This window comes from Polypterus senegalus, chromosome 18 (assembly GCF_016835505.1).
Source record: "Polypterus senegalus isolate Bchr_013 chromosome 18, ASM1683550v1, whole genome shotgun sequence".
NCBI classification, from domain to species: domain Eukaryota; kingdom Metazoa; phylum Chordata; class Cladistia; order Polypteriformes; family Polypteridae; genus Polypterus; species Polypterus senegalus.
Genome location: NC_053171.1, coordinates 54,557,116 through 54,576,207, shown reverse-complemented (window position 1 = coordinate 54,576,207; position 19,092 = coordinate 54,557,116). Strand labels below are relative to the sequence as shown.

Genomic DNA, 19,092 nt, shown 5'->3' with positions numbered 1-19,092 from the left:
CACAATGCCAGGACTAGGACACATACTTGATGTTGGCGGTGTTTATTGCTTTGCAGGTAGATGTTTAAAGTGCGTATCCACTTTACAGTTCTGTTGATTCTGTGCTCATGTTTAAATTAAATTTAATTTCGGCAGACTTCTGTATGCATTTGACTGCAGCTTTATTTGTGGTTGCTCTGCCTGTGGCTGTGCACATGAGTTGAAGACCATTTGATCTTCTGTATCGCACTCCTCCCCTCGGTGGCATCCACCAGTATGAATTTGAATATTGAAATAAATTCAAAAACACACTTCAAACATTAGCGATAGAGGAAAAAGAAACGAGTTAATGTGGGGACCCTGCAATGGCTATTGTTCAGTGTTCAGTTTTGTTTTGCTCTTGTGGTACCATAACATCTTAACATCATCTTTGAACCTCTTTATACCAAGTATTCATGACGTTTTCCTTGTTTCTTCTTACTTTGTCTTTACCATAATCACCACAATCACTGGTTTAAAGACCACATTTTGGGTTTACATAGGTTATCCTGTTGCTCCACTCAGCTTCCTTTAGAATGAAACACATTTGTTTTTCCAGAACATCTGACAACATCACCAATATTGTTCTCCAGCCTCTCTCTTGGTCTTTTCCTGTCTTCATCCATCTTGGTGCATCTTTCCAGCTTATCTGTCGACAGTGGACTGTTCCCCGTCCACTCACTATCTCTGGGCTCTTGTTATTCTTCCCAATTCTCAAAAGACGTGTTGATAAATTGACTGGTGAATTAAACTGGCCACTGTTATTGACTGAGTGTGTGCTATAATGGACTGGCACCCCATGCAGGGCTTCTCTTTGCCTGTTGGGACAGACATCAGCTCACTTGGACTCTGAACACAATTAAAATGGGTGGCTACTATCAACCAGTGCTAGTGGTTTTAGGGCCGTCAAGCAGTTTACACAAATTCTGTAGAGCTTGTGAGGGTCCTTTTGTATTTTACAGATGCACACCGTTCTGTCAAGAAATGCATACAAAATGTGGACTAAGTAGTTTGTTTCCTTAATCAAAAAGACTCTTGCCTTTCTTACTGACTGGAGCTCTGAACTGCTGTGCAAACATACAACACCCCTAAAGCAGAAAATACAATGGCAGACTCTTTAAATAAAGCAATAATGTATTTGGAAAAATATAAAATTTATAAATAAGTGCAAACAAAATATTGAATGGATAGATTAAAAAAGTAGCGCCTGGAGAACAATCATGTCATTTTAATTGCACAATACAATAATATAAATATAATTTATGAGCTTGCCAACATTCAAGTACATAAAAAAATACAATTTGATCTGTACATCTCGTTTTGGACGTATTTGCCATTTCTCGAGTGTCGTAAACGCGTTCCCTCTCTGATTTATTAAACCCACAAAGCACCAGGCTGTTCATGCAGCTGCTTTGGCCTTTGCATACCTGAACCCACGGCCTTTTTCCGACTGATCTGAATGCAGGACTTTACAGAACAGATCATTGCCAATTTAAATTTGAACCTAGTTAGGTCTTCAATGGTGGGAAGACTCAATGACTATTCTCCAATCCCCATCTTTCATAAAAATTGGAATTCCAAGCATATAGCCGACATATTCAGACAAAGTGAATAGGAAAATGAGTCTGCTCCACAATGGGATGCTTAAATTTTGTTTTCCACTCTAGAATTAAAATCAGTTAAATGAGAAGCAGATACTGCTAACGTTCAACAGCTGCCACCACTTCCGAATGTCATTACAACTGGAAACGCTTGTTATTGTTCAAACCAGCATTATAAAATAACTTCAGGATGTACAAAACTGCGGAAGAATGAGGCACATAAAGAGTGGGACTCTCAAGTGGGTTCAAAGGAGGCTCTCCTGCAGTCGGTCTCTTGGCCTAGTGTTTGGCTGCAGGTGCCATGACCACAGCGCTTTAAACTGTGATTGTCTCAGGTTTTTACACAACATTTTTCCAATTTCCCAAAACAAGAAATCACATTGCCCAATTTTACCAAACATGCAGCAGTTATACATGAATGCACACCTTGACGGACAGGAGCCTATACTCTTCTTGCTCATGTAGTCCGTCAGTTACTTATAGTGTTGATTGCTAACGGCATGCTGAAGTATCTGTTATGAAAATACATGCCGATGTGGTGAGACACTGTCATTTAGCATAGCTTTCTCTTTGTTAGTATTTTCCGAGACCAACCTTTTGCTAATTTCTGAAGAAAAGAAATGAAAACAAGCCTTGCAACGTAATATGCCACCACCATTCCAGACATTCATTCATGGATGGCAAATTGTTGAGAGAGTTAAATCAAAAATGTTCAGTCATCCAAGCAGAAGATTTTGGTATCTTTATGATCAGTCAACTTAAATCAAAACCGTTTAGAAATTCCAACTGCCCTGAATCTCCTTTAGGTCTGAAGTATACCATCTGCTACAGGACAGCTACTGGAAAAGTACTGCAGAAATAAGAAATTTAGAGTGGAAAAAGTGACAAGTCCACCTGGCAACTAATTCTTCTTCCAATTTTAGATAACTGCATCTGGTTTCAACATGTCTGCGGCTTCCAAGGCTCCACAAAAGTGCCAGTTTCTTGGCTTCACTGGTCAGTCGCTATCAGTGCTGGTTTTCCATTATTAATATCAGAAGGCACATTCAGATTGAGTTCAACTTTAAATCAGCTGTTAATCAATAAAAATACAATACCCAGGATTAAACCAATTGTAAAGCAACCTTTTGTTTTCTAGATGTTCCACCCAAATGACTTTGTGGTTCTGGTTAAGCACTCTAATCATAGATCTCCCTTTTGAAGGTCCCATTTTTGAGAAGATGCAACTCTGAATCTAATCCAGTGGATGTCATAATCTTGAGAATTCTTCACTTAATGGTTAATGGGGATCTGCAGATGACTATCTTGTGTAGATGTGTCTTATCAAATAAAGACATTTGACAGGTTCACAATGGCCATGGCCTGCCGCTTTGCAACCGCACCTAACAGCCGTTGAGGGAGTGCAGGTGCACCCAAGTCCACCTAGGCCAAAAAAAAAAAAGTTAGCCATTTCCCATACTAATTTAGGAGACAGAGGTAGATCACACCTTACTTTACATTCTACCTGAAACAATCAGAGGTGCTGCATTTGAATCTATTAACTGCTTCAACAGTTCACTCTTTTCCAAATGTATGGAATGTTGCATTTCATTTTTGGATTATCACAACTATGACAAGATAGTAACATTGTAAAAGTTACTGACAGTGGGAAAGACCAACCTGAATCATGTAGAAAACCTTCGTAACAGCTTTATTGTCTTTAGTATCAGGCTGAAGGACCCACACACTGGGCAGAAGCTCTCCACGCACCATCTCAGTGGTCGGGCGGGGCAGACTTTCATCAAAAACTGAGCGCAATGCCAAAACCAATTGCTGTTCCTGTTGGCAGAAGACAGTACATGCTTATAGATCCAACCTGTTACATGAAAATTAAATTAATTTTCATATAATAGATGGACAAATGGAAACACTGTGCTATGTGCTGGGATTATGGCACAAACTTCTTTTGATAGGTTTTCATTGCGTGCTGAATCACAGCTGAGTTTTACAAACTAACACTCACCTGCTTGGACTCGACGCTTATACAGCAGAAATCCCTAAGCTGTTTCAAGTAGCACACTGATGCGTTCATCACAAAGTGCACTGGGGAAATAAAAGAGAGAGAGATGCTTAAAGGTCTGGGGTGGGACATTAGGTGATAAACATGGAGCATGTGGATTTTTCTTTGGTGCTGCTTCTAAATACAGGTGCCAACCTCAGGTAAGATGGAACACACGCTTTTTTTCCAGTCAATGTGACAATCAGAACTGGACTTCCAGCTGTAAGTGATCCCCATGCTTAAAAGGATTCCTTGTATAATGTAACTGTTTTTTTCTTTTGGTTTGTTAACAAATATTTGTACAGGTTTAACCTGTGAAGGAGGTATCTGTCTGATTTCATAGTCAACTTTTTTAGAAATAGTTTGCAAAAAACAGAAAATTTCCAAAAAGCAAATACTGACACAAGAAATTAAAAAATCCAGATTTACAATGGTGGTGTAAAATGTAACTTTTTGGTTGTGTGTTTCAGTATGTTTCATGTTGTTTGCCATGAAGATTCTATTTATGTAATGTTTATTTTTAATTTTGACTTAATTATTGCTCTCAGCCCTATTTTCTTTGTTTACATGACACTTTGTGGATGTGTCACATGACTGCAATTGTTGTGATAATGACATCTTGGAAGTGGCAATATAAATATGATGGCGGTTACACTATGCTTTATCCCTTGGTGGGTGGGTACACAATGTTTTAAAAATCTCCCTAGTATGCCCTAGCATCTGGTTTTATTTTTAGTTTTTACTTCATTTTACTTCCCATCTTATCCCTTTGATTCTTGTTTGCCTGGTTACTTTCGAACAGTTCTGAGCCCTTGCCTGTCCTGGCCACATCTTTGTCCTATGTGTATCATCTCCTGATCTATTTTTGCCATTCGCAATATTCCTTAGTCTCAGAACAGGTATCCACTGATGAAGCAAGATTTAATCCAAATTCCCAACTACTCATCCATTTATTTTTCTGAACGTCTTCTGATTCCAGATGGAACTCAGATGGAAAGCCAGTCCATTAAGGTGCAAGTCTAAGCACAAAACCAAAAACACAATTACTCATTCAGAATGGCCAGTTAAATAAAAGATGAAAGTCTGGCCAAACCAGAGCAAGATAAATACATTCTGGTGGCATCTGAAACAATGCAAATCTGCACTGGTGAATTCAGGATCCCCTCTGCCATGTCAAACCATGTAAACAAATGAGGAACTAGCTACAATAAGAAACCTGATGCACTCCTCTGTCCACATGTCACATTTCTGGACTGGTCTGCTTTATGCATGTTGTTCTTATCAGAACAAGCTTGTAAATACGGATCCTCATACAACGTTACTGCAGCTCCATAACTCACTTGTTGTCCAGTTTGTTTTAATCATTTTTAGGAGACAGTCTCAGGCACTGAACATGGGTAAGCTTCAATTATTCAACTTTCTGTCTTTAGAACCAAGTTACTCATTGCATGATCAGAAAGAAAAAAATGGCTATTTGATCAGCACTGGCTTGAGGCAGGAATAAAATTAGGTGCCCTCAAGAATGCCTAACGCTGATGCCATCGGGTGCCTATTAATTGTACAAATACGTTTACCTGTACATCTCTGAGATGAACGCCAGGAAAGTTGGAACAAAGAGTAAATGGACATGGATAGAACCGCACAGACAGTGACTGGGCCAGAATCTTAACCCAGTTTTGTGGAGCTGTAAAGCAGCAAAGCTGGCTAAGGTATAGGGTCTTTGGACATTACGAGTTTGTCATTTCAGTCAAACCCCACCTCAGATTACTTTCAGAGCCATAGTGTACAAAATTACACTGCATGGCTCCTGAGGGATGCACTTGTTGTTCAAATCTAAGAATATGGACGCAAGTTTCATATTCTTTGGTTCTTTTAATATAAAGCATTCTAGAATAGATTCAGGATGAAGGCCTACATTAATAAAACTTGCTAATTGTTTTTAAAAAACTGTTTCTTAGCATCTATAAAAATTGCCTTTCTGTATTACTACAAGATGAACTCAGAGGGAAAAATAAACAAAAACAATCCTTAATAAATAGTTTTGACGTGGCGAATGAAGAAAATGTGTCAGTCTGAATTACATTTAAGTGTTGCAGAGAGTTTCTTTGCTTTCCTTGAAATGATTCATGCACAGTCCACACTTAATTGTACCCTGGGCAGGCCTTGACCCATTCTGTATATCTCATTATATCTCTGTAGGTCATTTGTGTTTGCAGGCCCCCGTATTTTACGCTAACCCTTTACTCTTACCTAGCTGTATGTCTGTATCCACAATGGTCACCTGCTCGGCTTTCAGGGCCTTCTCGTACAGACTCGTCTTGGAGAGATCTCTCACGACAGACCATAGGCTGTGTAAAGGCTGCTCAATCAAGCCTGTCCCTAGGAATCCGTGTTTGGTTGGACTGGAGAAGGACTTGTAGTAGACCTGCACTCCCTTCTCTTGACACTGATACCTTAAATGGAATTGCAAAGAAAATATTCAAGCATCCGTTCTTAAAACTATTTATTGTCATTGTCCTAAAATTTGAAAACGCAAACTTTAACAAGTTTCCATAAAACAGAAGGCTAAAGCCAGAGACAGACTACATAATTTTTCCTATGACTTTCAGGTGTAGCCCTCATTTACATAACCTTAATAAAACCACAGCGAGTCAAAGACAGTCACGGCACTTGTCCTTTGTTGTCAGTTATGTGTTGTAACATTCCTAGTGACTCAGCCATTGAAACTGTACTTCGCTCTGTGACTTGCTATGACAAAATCAAAAACTGGTTTCCTTTTATTATATCGAGTTTCAAGTCATAGGGTTTAGAAGAGATAACAGCCAATGAGCATTCAACCTGGAATATAGTGCATAAAACACCCTAAAACTGTGAAAAAATCTGACAACTGTGAAAAAGAGCGGAGAAAGAAATAAAGAATTATTATGGTGGGCTTAACAGTGCTGTCATGAAGTCTGAAGAAAAGTCATGATGAAACAGTGAAACAGTCACCCTGTGTAATTCCTACTACTGCAATGCGACACCCTCAGAGGCAAAGAAGCCATTACTTTTGACATGCTCTCCATTTAGAAGGTGCGTTGAGTCCTATAATGTGATCCTGGCCTACAGGCCATACTACACACTACACAACTTTTCAATTGCAGAGTTCATTTACATAATTTTAGGGAGTCTGAGGCACCGTGCTCCCATCATCATTAATTATGAAGTTTGACATACCCAGTGACCCCATTCAATTGGTCTGTGATGCAACCCAAAAACAATCTTACGAGTTTTGACTTTGTTTTAAGTCCTAGGTGCAGGTTTAAAATTTGCAAGAGTTGAGAACCAATACATCCTCAGCTGGAAGTATGATGAATTTAATGCTGGGATGAGGAATAAGGAACAAGGGGGTTTTGGACCTTCCAAACAGAAGAAAGTATCTATTTGATGTCTTATGTTTCACGTACTACAATAGAATGGAAAAAAAAGAATAAAGATCATAGACTGCGACTGAGCTTGCCCTGTAAAAGTTTTGAATAGGGACCAGCACTGCCTGGCAGGACATCATTGGCTGTCAGAAAAATCAGCGAGCTTATGAAACTGTTCTGAAATGTCATTATGGAGTCTAATTTGACATACGCTGTGATTAGTAGTCTAATCTAACATGGCGTCCACTAACTGTGGTTGTCAAGTTATAATAATACCTATGACACATGCAGCTGTGGCAAGGTTGACTATGGCTCACCCTGGACCTTGTCTGCAACTTCCAGCTGCTAAAAGCAATATCCATATGAAGAAGATGTGGAGTAGTTGTACATACAATCAAAGTAAATAAACTAGTCTAAAGGTGAAGGAAGTAATAGCATTTCATTTACTATATAAAGTAGAACCATTTGTAAGCAAGCAAAAGAGGGAGAGCAGAAAAAGTATCTACACTATGACCTTGTCAAGCCAAATGTAAAGAAAGGCACAATGAAAGAGATGAAGGTGACCAGGTGCAAAAAAAAAAACATTGAGAAAACTAATCAAAAAGAGTCAGCAAATGAAGGCCTATGCTGACTTTGAGAAGTCCAAAATATTAAACAAAAATCAAAGTTTTCTGCCAGAACATCTAATACCAAAATGTAAACCCCCAACACTATTCACAATCACACACAGAACTTCTTTGTTTTTTTCTGAAAACACAGATGACCTGGACAAGCACCTCAGGGTGACGTAGCATTGCAATGCTGAGGCCAACACTGCATAACTATGTGAAAACAAAACTTTAACTAAAAAAGATGGATTCTGTGACCCCAAAAAACTACATAAGGATATGAATTATTACAAACGTCCTACAATGGACTGGAAACCTGTCCAGGGTTTGTTCCTGCATTACGCCTTATGCTGGCTATAATAGGATCTAGCAACACCCTGTGACCCTGTTCAGGACAAAGCAGGTTTAAAAATGACATGCCATGGTAATTATTACAAAAACAGTTCAGAAAAATTCACAAAAAATGGACACATATTAGAATAGCAGTCTTGTGCTCAATCAGCAGCATAAAAGTGTACCAGTCAGAGAAAACCTGGCAGTCTAGAAAGCATGAGGACCATGAGAGTGTTGGGGATAGTCAGCCCTACGCATTATATAAATCACAATGTCTGTATATGAACTGTATGTGCCAACAAAAAAATATATATGAATTTTAAGATTTACAGTTATCATTAGCGTGTTGTAACTGGCAAAATGACAACCAACATCTTCACCAAACCTTGTTTTAAAGGAAAGTATGCACTAATCACAAATATTTGCCTTCTCTGTTTCTGCTGGTGTACATCTGAAAATCTGAAACTTTCTGAGTCATATTCAAGACATGTCATGCACACCAATGACATTATGTTTCACACAATTTGTATCTGTTTTTTTAATGTTGCTTTTATTATAGCTGTATAACTACGAACAATTAAATAGGCCATGTTTTAGCAGTTGGATTCCAATTGGCTATGTCTTGCTGAGATATGAAATATGGTGCCTGACATTAATGATCAGTCATTCAGAGCTTGGAGGGACTTGTTATTAAAAGACTTCACTTTTCTGATGTCTTTTTGTCTTTCAAAAGATGGTCTTGACCACACCAATCATCTGCTATCACAAGGCAGCCTGCCAATTAAAAAAATAGAAGCAGGCACAATCTAAGCATAACAAAAGGTGCAACTGGCAGCCCAAGACAGAACTAATTGGTCCAGAATTGAGAGGCCAACTCACTTCCAGCCACCAGCAGATTTCCCATTCAACAAGTTTTCCACATTTCCTCCTGAGGCTGCCAGAACCTGAAAAGTAGAGCAAACGGTGGTGAATCAGCACAAGTCAACCATGCATTGAGTGTTGAGGCTCAATGAGGCTCAAAATCATGCCCAGAAATTACAAAAAGGTGGCAGTGGACATGAAAGAAAACATATTAACCCCATAAGAAATTACTGACCATGTCAGATGCACATTTCAAGAAAGGAGATGGAACAGATTCCTCAACAATTTTGCAATCACAGACCTTAATTATTGAAATCTAGAATGAAAAAAGTGCCAACATTTGTACCTCAGCAGTCACACTGGCAACTGTCTCAGACGCTATATTCCGATATGCTGAATATCCAGAGAGCTGGGGTATAAAGGATGAGGAATTGGCTTTGGTGTTTCCATTGGTAGGCAGCTGACCTCTAGGAGGCACCTCATTGAGATTAACATCTGAATCCATTCGAAGATCTGAGCAGGAGAAAACTAAGCATTAAGTGCCAATATGCATGTCCAAGATTTAAAAATAAAACTTACAGCATGTCCAATTACATTCAGTTTTGAACTACAAGTTGTCTGCAAACAGAAATTAATTTTCAGCTAAATTTTCGAGCTTCAGTGTCCACTCTGCCAACATCACATACAATTTAAATAGCACATGATTATAAAATTATATTAAAATATAAAAATGAAATCAGCATCTACCAGATGGTAAGCAACAACATAGCCTTCAAATTATGGCATGCACATTGACATGGCCTTCATGACACACTCATCTAATCTGATAATTTATTCCATACTGTTTGCAAAGTCAGCAACAATCTTTGCGGTATAATCAGAAGGGTTTCTTGGGTTCAGTGTATCAACACTGCCAGTAAAAGGCCATGTTTTCAACAATTGTTGCATTGTGCATTTCAAGAGAGCACTCCTAACATGATATTGTTCCACGAATCCCTCACATGTCAACTTGAAGGAGCCTGTACGAACATACAGTGTGACAATCAAAATATGCTGTTCCAATCAACACGCAGTGTGCTCTCTCCAGAAGAACTAACAAAATGAAAGAAAATGTGCATAGGTTGCTAGGTTCACCTGACTACATCTGCTGCTGCTGCTGCTAAAGCCAGACTGGGCTGTTTACTGTGCACAGGGCTGCTTTTTGTGCAGCACACTATATCTTCTTACATTGAAAAGGCCATAACCTTCTGTCAAGTTCTTAGTACTTTCTAATATTTAGGATTGTAATTGGTATTGGTACAAAAGTATGCATATACATCGTCAGGCCTGATTGGAGAAGCTAAAAACTGGTGTACAACAAGATGCCTAAAGGTAGAATGCTCATACAATGCTTATAGACAATACCTTTGATGTATTCCAATTATTTTCATGGCTATCAATATTGGCCCACTCATTTTGTACTTAAAGTGGAGTGAGGGTTTCTAAACCAGGCTGTGATACTGTAACATAAATTGCTCTTTATTACAGTGATTGTAAATCTGTTTTTTTATTCCAACCTTAATTTTGGTTGGGTTTTTTTGTAATTAATGGATTTCTCATACCTGATCATTTTTGTGGTTCTGATGAGGACGTCAGTACACCTCCTTCTTGGAAGTTATTTTTGGCATGGCCGTTGCTATGTCAGTTTTCACGGCACTTGACGTCATGTCTTACCCACTTTACAAAGATAGTGGAGCCTACATATTAGTATTCCAGCTCTGCATTTCAATGCTATTTCGTACATTTTTGTTATAGAAGAAGAAGCCAATAGTTTCCAAGTACATTTTACAATTCGGAATTTTGCTCTTGGTTTTTGCATTTTGGGTTTTAATAACCAAACTTTTTGAGCTCTTGCCATTAACCTGAATAACAGTGTGCCAATTACTTTCATGCTTCATCTCCTGGTCATTTCTTTAAATTCCTCTTCATTCACTTGTTAGATGATACGAAATGTATGCAAATAGAGAGGCATTTTTTGTTCATACCAAGGAAATAAGGATGTTGTTGTACCATGTAGCATTTTTAACAGTACACATGTGGAGAAATGTCAAACCTCCCAAGAGCAAAGACAACTGAAGTGCCTTTACAAGCTGTGTAGTACATATTTCTGGTCGATTTTAAACCTTTATTACTTTAAGCTAATTGCTTCACAAAGTGTACTGCCAGCCGCAATAAACGTCTTTTGCATTCCTTTGTTTAGTCTGCAAGTACCTAAAGGCATTTATTAGGTAAATTGGGGTAAAAGCACTGATTTTGTGTAAATGTTTTATGCATAATACTCTGTTTAATTCTATGTGTATATCTAGATTGTCTCTTTAAATTATATTGCCAATCAACAGGAGGAGAGGAAATAGATTCCTGTACAGACAGGAAGTAATTTCGTATTGGCCATGTTAAAGGGTGTATGGGAACTAACCAGGAAGAGGGAAAACAAACATGTAGGACAACTGGTGAAAGCCAGTGAAGGGATAAAGGAAAGTAAGAAGTTAAAGGAGTTACGGTTTCAAACAAAGAATTATATACTCAAGTGGACCTTGAGGATGGGTACTGAAACGATCTTCTGAAGTCAACATAGACTAATCTAGTATTCACCTTCATGGGAAACGAACAGATCAAAACTGTCTAATCTACAGTATTTTAAGGTTGCTCTTCCTCAGCCTATGGTGGTCTGGACTTTATGTATGTCATAAGTGTTACTGGGGCGTGGGGTTAAACGTCTTAATAGGGTTGCACTATTTGTTTTGTTTATTGAATGTCTGTAGCATTATGTAGGTTTTAAAATAATATAGTGGAGTAACCCTTCTATTACTAAACTGTATTATTCTTTGATTGTCATTGTCATTTATATTGACATTTCTTTGACATCTTGTAAAGCACTCTGAGCTACCTTCTGTGTATGAAAAAGTTATATAGAAATAAATTATGTTGTTACGCATATTTCTGCAAAGTCAGCGTGTGCTTTGGAAACTGAGGGGTATGTATCTGGATTTTGCCTTGCAATGGATCTTTTAAACCATAACTACTGATCACATATTACACATATCATGATACATTCTCGGGTGTGTTACATAGGAATTTTCTGAATGTACTTGTTATGGTTTTATTTATTTGTGTGTTTTTAAAGGATGCTGACCTTCTTTCTTTGTTTTTGAGTATTTTTACGCTTAGACAGCAATTTGCCCCTAAAATCATTTTGAAAAAAATGTGAGGTAATTTCAAATATATTATTGAGTTTTTGAACTTGCTAAGTAATTCTTACCTCTACCACTTGCCCTTCCCACTAGGAGGTTCTATAAGATTTCAGGGCTGTTTTGTGATAGTGAGTGTATATTCCAAGTGAAAGCAGGGGGTGCCAAACCCAAATTATCAAAGGTCCAGCTCTGCTTCATTCCCTTTAGCTGCAGTTGAACTAAAACAATCTCAGCTACCAAGCATCATAGATGTAGGTATGGACTAAGACCTAGTTAAAAAATATATTATAAAGGAAAAAAAATATTAAAAGGTTTAATGTCCACACAGGTGCCTCTAACTATCATGTGGGATAGCTGGTCCATTTGCCCTTAGACTCTTCTTATAATAGTCCATTGCTTACCTTTCTTTAACACTGTTCTCACAGCTTGACTTGCCGGCCTTCCCTTTTCCATTTGAACTCTCATCATATGGTTACCTCCCAATTCCAACCTTAATGCTGCATTTGGGTAGGTGGGCTTGTGAACCACTTCATGGTAAGCCCCGACAGTCACTTTGTGGAACCCAAACATTGTGTAAAATGCTTGGATTTGCACTTTAACAGCTCTCCCTATTTGTGTCAGCTGCTCCTGCACATCTAAACTATACTATATAGACAGGGCCAGATGTAATCCAGGAACTTTAATTCCAGAAATACTGCAGTGAGACTCTACCATACCCTATTGCATCTTGGGTAATGCTTAACACAGTTAAAAAGAGTTCCTTTACTTGGTGTACATTCAAGACTAGGGTAGGCCTGTATTGTTCTTTTAGTGTCCTTGTTGTATCTTGTACTTGTAGACAGGACACAACAACCCAAAGCCCTATGGGGGTATATGAAGGGTAATTTTAGCAATGTGCAGAATTAGGTATATTGGTGCTGCTAAATTGGCTCCTGGTGTGTGAGTGTGTGCATTCACCCTACAATAGGATGGTTCCCAGTCCAGGCATTGTTTCAGCCTTGCACTTGATGCTAGCCAGGACAGCTTTGTCACAAGTCTACTCTGGAAAAATGGGTTTAGAAAATCAATAGATGGATAATCTTATTAAGAGATGAGAAGTACAGGATAAACAAAAAGTTCAAGCTTTATTGCTGCATTTATATGTGCTAATTGAATATTAGGAACTCTTGAGTGTGACATTTCACCTTTCCACTTCAGTGCGTTGAAGTGAATTCCTTGTCAAACTATTCAGAAAAATGCAAATGGTGTGTAAAAAAAAATTGAACATGAACTGTATATTTTTTGTGTAAATAAACAGCAAACTAATAAGCTTATCAAATATGTATTACTTTGCTCCAAATGTGATTTGAACATAACAAAATGGCATATCTGGCTAAGTAGGTTATTTTTTTTAATTTGTGCAACTGACTAAGGTGAAAGGTCAGTATTATGTCACAACTTGGAGAATTCAGATAGCTTTGTCTTCTGAATTGTCCAACTTGTACGAAATTTGGACTTGGAAACTTGCATTTACCATCTGTTCAATAGCATGTGAACACAGCATTAGTGTGTTTCTATGAACAATGAGGAAAACCTAAAATGAACCATTGTAGCTTATTTATTAATTCAACTGGTTTTTTTTTATGTTGCTATCAGCAGGATGGTTTGCACTGCAGTTAATGTTATTGTAATACAGGGCACCTACCAGCAGAGGGCAACAAAGCTCCACCTACAGACAGAGCAGAATTTCCTTGCTTCATTTATTATTTCAGCATCTTTATCACTTCAACAAAAAATGAAAATCTCAGACTTCAGAGGCACTTAACACTCAAAAGCTCTTTTGTTCATTTATAGTTCACTCTTCTGAACATGTGATGCATGGTCTCAATTTGAAAGCAGTACAAAGCAATATATGTAAGCTCAGAGTACAAAGGTGGGTGACTAACCTTGCACTGACAGCCTCTGGTGCCCTATGCCTTTGATTGGAGACCGACCTCTTGTCTCTACTCTTGGCTGCTTGTCATCCAGGGATCTCTGCTGGTTGAACACAGTGACACACATTAATACTGGCATCATTCAAACTTGTTGGTTCCACTGATTTACTTTTAATCCCAAAGTTAAAGGCCAACATGAGTCCTCTATCAACTTCATTTCCAAATCAATGAAAGTCCTTGGATTTGTTTAACTTGTCTACGACTTGATTACATTGCTCTGGGCCACAACTGTCTTCCTTATAGGGAGATGCTGACCACAAAAACAAAGGGTCAGAAAGTGATATTTTTCCAGAATGCACCATGTAAGGGTTGAGTCCCTGAGTGATTTCTTACCTGTGAAAGTATACCTCCTAATAAGGACTTTATTAAACACTTTAATGTCTTTTTGGACAACAGGCCTAAGACTTTAACTGGGGTGTTTGGCAGATACCTTCACCACAACAGGCTACTTGCACAATAACTGTAATATACAGTAATAATCAATATTCACTGACTATATAGCACCATTATATAGCTTCATGGTAGACTATAAGAAAAGAATCTTTCTCACTAAGGGAAAGTTTATTCATTCATCTGTACCCTAAGCAGAGTTTCACTGTTTGCCAATGGCTGGAAAAGGGCTAGTTATTGAATGCAATAAATGTTCAGCATCTCAAGCAGCAGACTGAACACTTCTCACTGTGTATATCCCCTACAACACCACAAAGGCTTAACTGGGACTCGATAGGTAAGCTATCTGTATTGCAGGAGGATCACAGGACATTTTATAACTATACACATTTTAAAACTTGTTTTAAATTCTGAAAATAACATTTTTCAACACAGATCTGGAACATTTGGTGCTCAGGTAAATGATGTTTGAATTCTTCCTAACCTCGACTCTATGCCGACTTCCATCAGGTGGGGTGAGGGTGTGGCTGCTGTTGTAGCCTGAGGTTGGACTTGAAGACAGGCTAAGGCTGGAGCCGGTACACAGAGTGCTGCTGCTCATCTGGTTCCTGAGCTTTAGCTCATCCTGAGAGACAAACAGTTTTAAGTTAATAAAAAGCACAAATGTGGAACACACAAAGGGAGGAACACAATCATCCAAAGTCAAATAAAGTAAACAATAACATTTGCTGACTCTCCAGACCTGACACTTTCCCTTTAAAAAGTCCTGGAATGTGTCCACCAAGTGTGCTACCTTTCCAGCACCACAATGAACACTCTACAAGTCCCAGGTCTCTTGTCCCTGGTCTTTTAGTCCCCCAAGCTCACTTCCTGACTTAAACATTAAAGACACCTTGGCCATTAGATGAATTGATATTCCTTATTACATTCTTTAGTTGCCCTCAGAGATTAAGCTATAATCTGACAAAGAACATAGTGAAGGTACGGGCACAGTGGAGGTTGATGGACAAGAGCAGGAGCAAGGTGCGTAATTATGCCAAACCTTCTTGACAATGCCCTGATTGTAGATGGGATGGCAACAGAAACTTAGCGTAAGTCTGTTACCTTTTTATTAAGGAAGACATGAAACAAGGAAACTCCTTCAAGTGTTACTACAGAAGAGATTAGATCAGTGGTGGAGACACTGGTGTTCAAAGTTGGAAAAAGAACCTTGGAAAAGCCTGTGAGTACTGGGACTCAAATAGGCTTGTATGCATGTTCAGTTTATTTTATAATTATTATTTAACATCCTGTTGGCACCATATCAGAGAAGCATTACTGTAATGAGGGTAGTATGGTGGCGCAGTGGTAGCACTGCTGCCTTGCAGTTAGGAGACCTGGGTTCGCTTCCCGGGTCCTCCCTGCGTGGAGCTTGCATGTTCTCCCCGTGTCTGCATGGGTTTCCTCTGGGTGTTCCGGTTTCCTCTCACAGTCCAAAGACATGCAGGTTAGGTGCATTGGCAATCCTAAATTGATAGATAGATAGATATTTTATTAATCCCAAGGGGAAATTCACATAATTGTCCCGATTGTGTGCTTGGTGTCTGGGTGTTTGCACCCTGTGTTGGCTGGGATTGGCTCCAGCAGACCCCCATGACCCTGTAGTTAGGAAATAGTGGGATGGATGGATGGATTACTACAACGGCATTCGTTTTCTAACATTGTGCTTGTACCTGTGGTGCATTTCATGATGCAGTAGTGGCTGGGTTATTTGAAGGAAAGTCACATTCACTTTAGTACTTTGTTTTTCATTGGCTAAAAATGGCTAGCTTCTTTTGGTGTTTTTTTCAGTTTTGTTCTGTTTTTTTGATTCAATTTTTGTATGTACTGCACATTTTTGGTTGGTGTGGTATTTAGTGTTAGTGATTTGGCCTGCCTGGCTTCTCTTTTGGAATCTACTTATCATTTCTCAACATTGGCAAATAAAATAAATAATCCACTTTGTTCAATAGCAGATGACTGAATGACACTGAGTGGTAATTATACACTTTTCCAATAAGAATGTTCAATTTCATTGCCTGTAACCAGAGTGATGATTTCCCCTCTACTTCAAATCTGAATAATAAAAGTTGATAAGTAATAAATACAGTAGAGTACATTCATTCCTCTGCATGCTTTGGTGTGCTACTCCTGTACTCACCCTGAGCAGCTGTGAGAGGGTCTGCTGTTCAAGACGCCGCTTCTCCTGTTCAGTCCTCTCTCTTAACCGGTTTCGAGCGCGAGCGATTTCTGTTTTAGCCTCCTCTCTTGCCTTTCCATAATCCCGGATAAGTTGCTCAATGTCTGATGGGCACTGTGGTGGTGTCTTCTTGGGTTCTTGAATCCTGAGTAAAATTCACAGTAAAACTTACAAAGAATTTCACTACAAAAATACACATGTAGTTTGACATCTGTAACTTTTTCAAGTTAAACACCATTGTGCAAACTGGTTCAAAAACTCAAAATATTTTAATATTTCTCAGGGGAGGTCTGCAGCTAATTTTTAATGTTACATAGTCTCTCTTCACTTACCTTTTCTTTTATTAATTTTCCCAGTTTCTGTCATAATGACACATTGCTTTTCTCCAAGCTAGCTTAATTTGCAGCTTGGACAACAGACTCCTTTGACCTTATTTAGTTTACCGATATTCACTTATTGTACAGTATTTGTTTGTCCTGCCATAGAATTCCTCTAGGGCAGTGTTTCTTATCTATGTGGGTCACATATACAGTACAAGGTGAGACACAAAAATAACCGAACTGGGCTTGGGGCTTTCCTGGAAAACCATCTGGAGGTTGGCCGAACATTAATCACGCTCTTTCAAACCACCAACCACCTAGGTATATCCTGTGAATAGCCCAGTCAGTACTTGCACAACAATCGCTACACGAGTTACTGCTATAATGTTAGGTGGAAAAATCGAACAGCAAATCAACATAAAATTTCTCACAAAATTGAACAGAAGCCACAGAAACTTATGAAATGATAAAAACAGTGTACGGTGATAATAGTTTGTCTCGCACACAAGTTTTTAAGTAACACAAACGTTTCAAGGAAGGACAAGAAAACGTGGAAGACATTCAACACCCAGGTCGCCCACGTTCATCTCGGACGGATGAAAATATCAAAATGGTGAATCAGATTGTTCGAAATGATCGTACTGCTTTTTCCGTAAGCAGTTTTTGACTGACAAATACATTCCTGTCCTCGATCATTCTCCCTATTTGCCCGATTTAGCTCCCTGTAATTTTTACTTGTTCCCAAAAATTAAAAAAAAAAACCTGAAGGGAACACATTTTTTCTTCAATGGATGAAGTGAAGACAGAAACGGCAAGCCAGTTGAAGAGCCTAAAGCAAGAAGACTTCCAGCACTGTTTCAATCAATGGAAGATACGTAGGGAGTGATGCAGAGATCGGGAGAGGGAGTATATAGAAGGGGACAATGTTTAGAATGCTGTAATTAACCAATACATTTTTTTTTCACCAGTCCGGTTATTTTTGTGTCTCATCTCATATTTATCCCTATATTCTTCAATGATTGTTACCACTTCCCTCTCTGATGTTTGCACTTGTTTCGTCAAGGTGGACCTGTCCACCAAAACTCCAACGTTCATGCTCACTTCACCAAAGGGACACACCAACCCTGCTAATGTTCTGATGTTAGCACTTTCCCCCTTGTTTAATCAAGGGTGCAGCTATTGTGGGTTGAGAATACAATTAGAGAGTAAAACCTGGTTCACAACACCATAAAGGTTGAAAAAAACTGCACTAGGGTATCAATGCCGAGTTTTTAGTAATAATCATCCTTCGGATTAGACGTAAAACCAAGGTCCTGACTCTCTGTGGCCATAAAAGATCCCTGGGCATCCTTGTTAAAGAGTAGGGTGCATCCTGATAGCCAGGCTAAATTGCCCACCATGGCCTACTTATTCTGGCCCCCTAATCATTCCTTGTCTCTAATTAGCTATCTCACTCACCACTTCACCACTTCACCACCTAACAGCTAATGTGTGGTGAGGGTAGTGGTGCAAAAATGGCTGCCATCACATCCAGGTAGATGCTACACATTAGTGGTGGCTGACATAGCTCCCCACTCACTGCAGTGTTTGGTGTACTGAGAAAAGTGCTATATAAATGTAAAGAATTATTAAATATTATTATTATTATTATTAATCACAGGCCAAAAAGTGCTATCATAGTTAATTACTATTGATAATAATAAAGGTAACAGTACTGATATGGAAAGCTAAAAAACATAAACCAGCAGCTCACTTCTATGCAAGCAAGGCAAAAATAAAACACAGAGATGATAGTCAAATAAATGCAAAGGCTAAAGTCATAGTCATGATGAAATACACCACATGGTTGTAGTGCCGTAACTGACACTCTCTCACAATGCAGGTAATGTGCCTCATTCGGTGCTCCATGAGCAACCATTCATTTGACACAAAGTCAAAACAAGGATTCTCTGAAGAGACACAGTACCAAAGGAGTCCAGTCTTCATCTCAGGTTAATGGATAGCTTCCATGTCTTACGACCATATAGCAAAACAGAAAGCACCAGGACTCTAAAGACTTGGACCTTTGTCCTTTTGCATAGATATCGGAATCGCC

At 38.8% G+C, this 19,092-nt stretch overlaps 1 protein-coding gene across 4 annotated transcripts in view; it reads right to left on the bottom strand.

Annotated features, from left to right (window-relative positions):
- Nucleotides 1-1,231: 1,231 nt before the first annotated feature.
- stard9 (StAR-related lipid transfer (START) domain containing 9) overlaps nt 1,232-19,092 on the bottom strand; it is a 234,268-nt gene continuing 216,407 nt past the window's right edge. For 3 of the 4 annotated variants that reach the window (XM_039741793.1, XM_039741794.1, XM_039741796.1), the window contains 9 exons: nt 16,639-16,822; nt 14,944-15,084; nt 14,022-14,112; nt 9,213-9,379; nt 8,885-8,949; nt 5,908-6,110; nt 3,622-3,701; nt 3,279-3,437; nt 1,232-3,041 (listed from right to left, as the gene is read on the bottom strand). In XM_039741793.1, coding sequence (XP_039597727.1) covers nt 2,943-3,041; nt 3,279-3,437; nt 3,622-3,701; nt 5,908-6,110; nt 8,885-8,949; nt 9,213-9,379; nt 14,022-14,112; nt 14,944-15,084; nt 16,639-16,822 — 1,189 coding nt within the window. In that variant the 3' untranslated portion in view covers nt 1,232-2,942. The remainder of the gene's footprint in view (nt 3,042-3,278; nt 3,438-3,621; nt 3,702-5,907; nt 6,111-8,884; nt 8,950-9,212; nt 9,380-14,021; nt 14,113-14,943; nt 15,085-16,638; nt 16,823-19,092) is intronic. The other variant, XM_039741795.1, reaches the window with a different exon arrangement.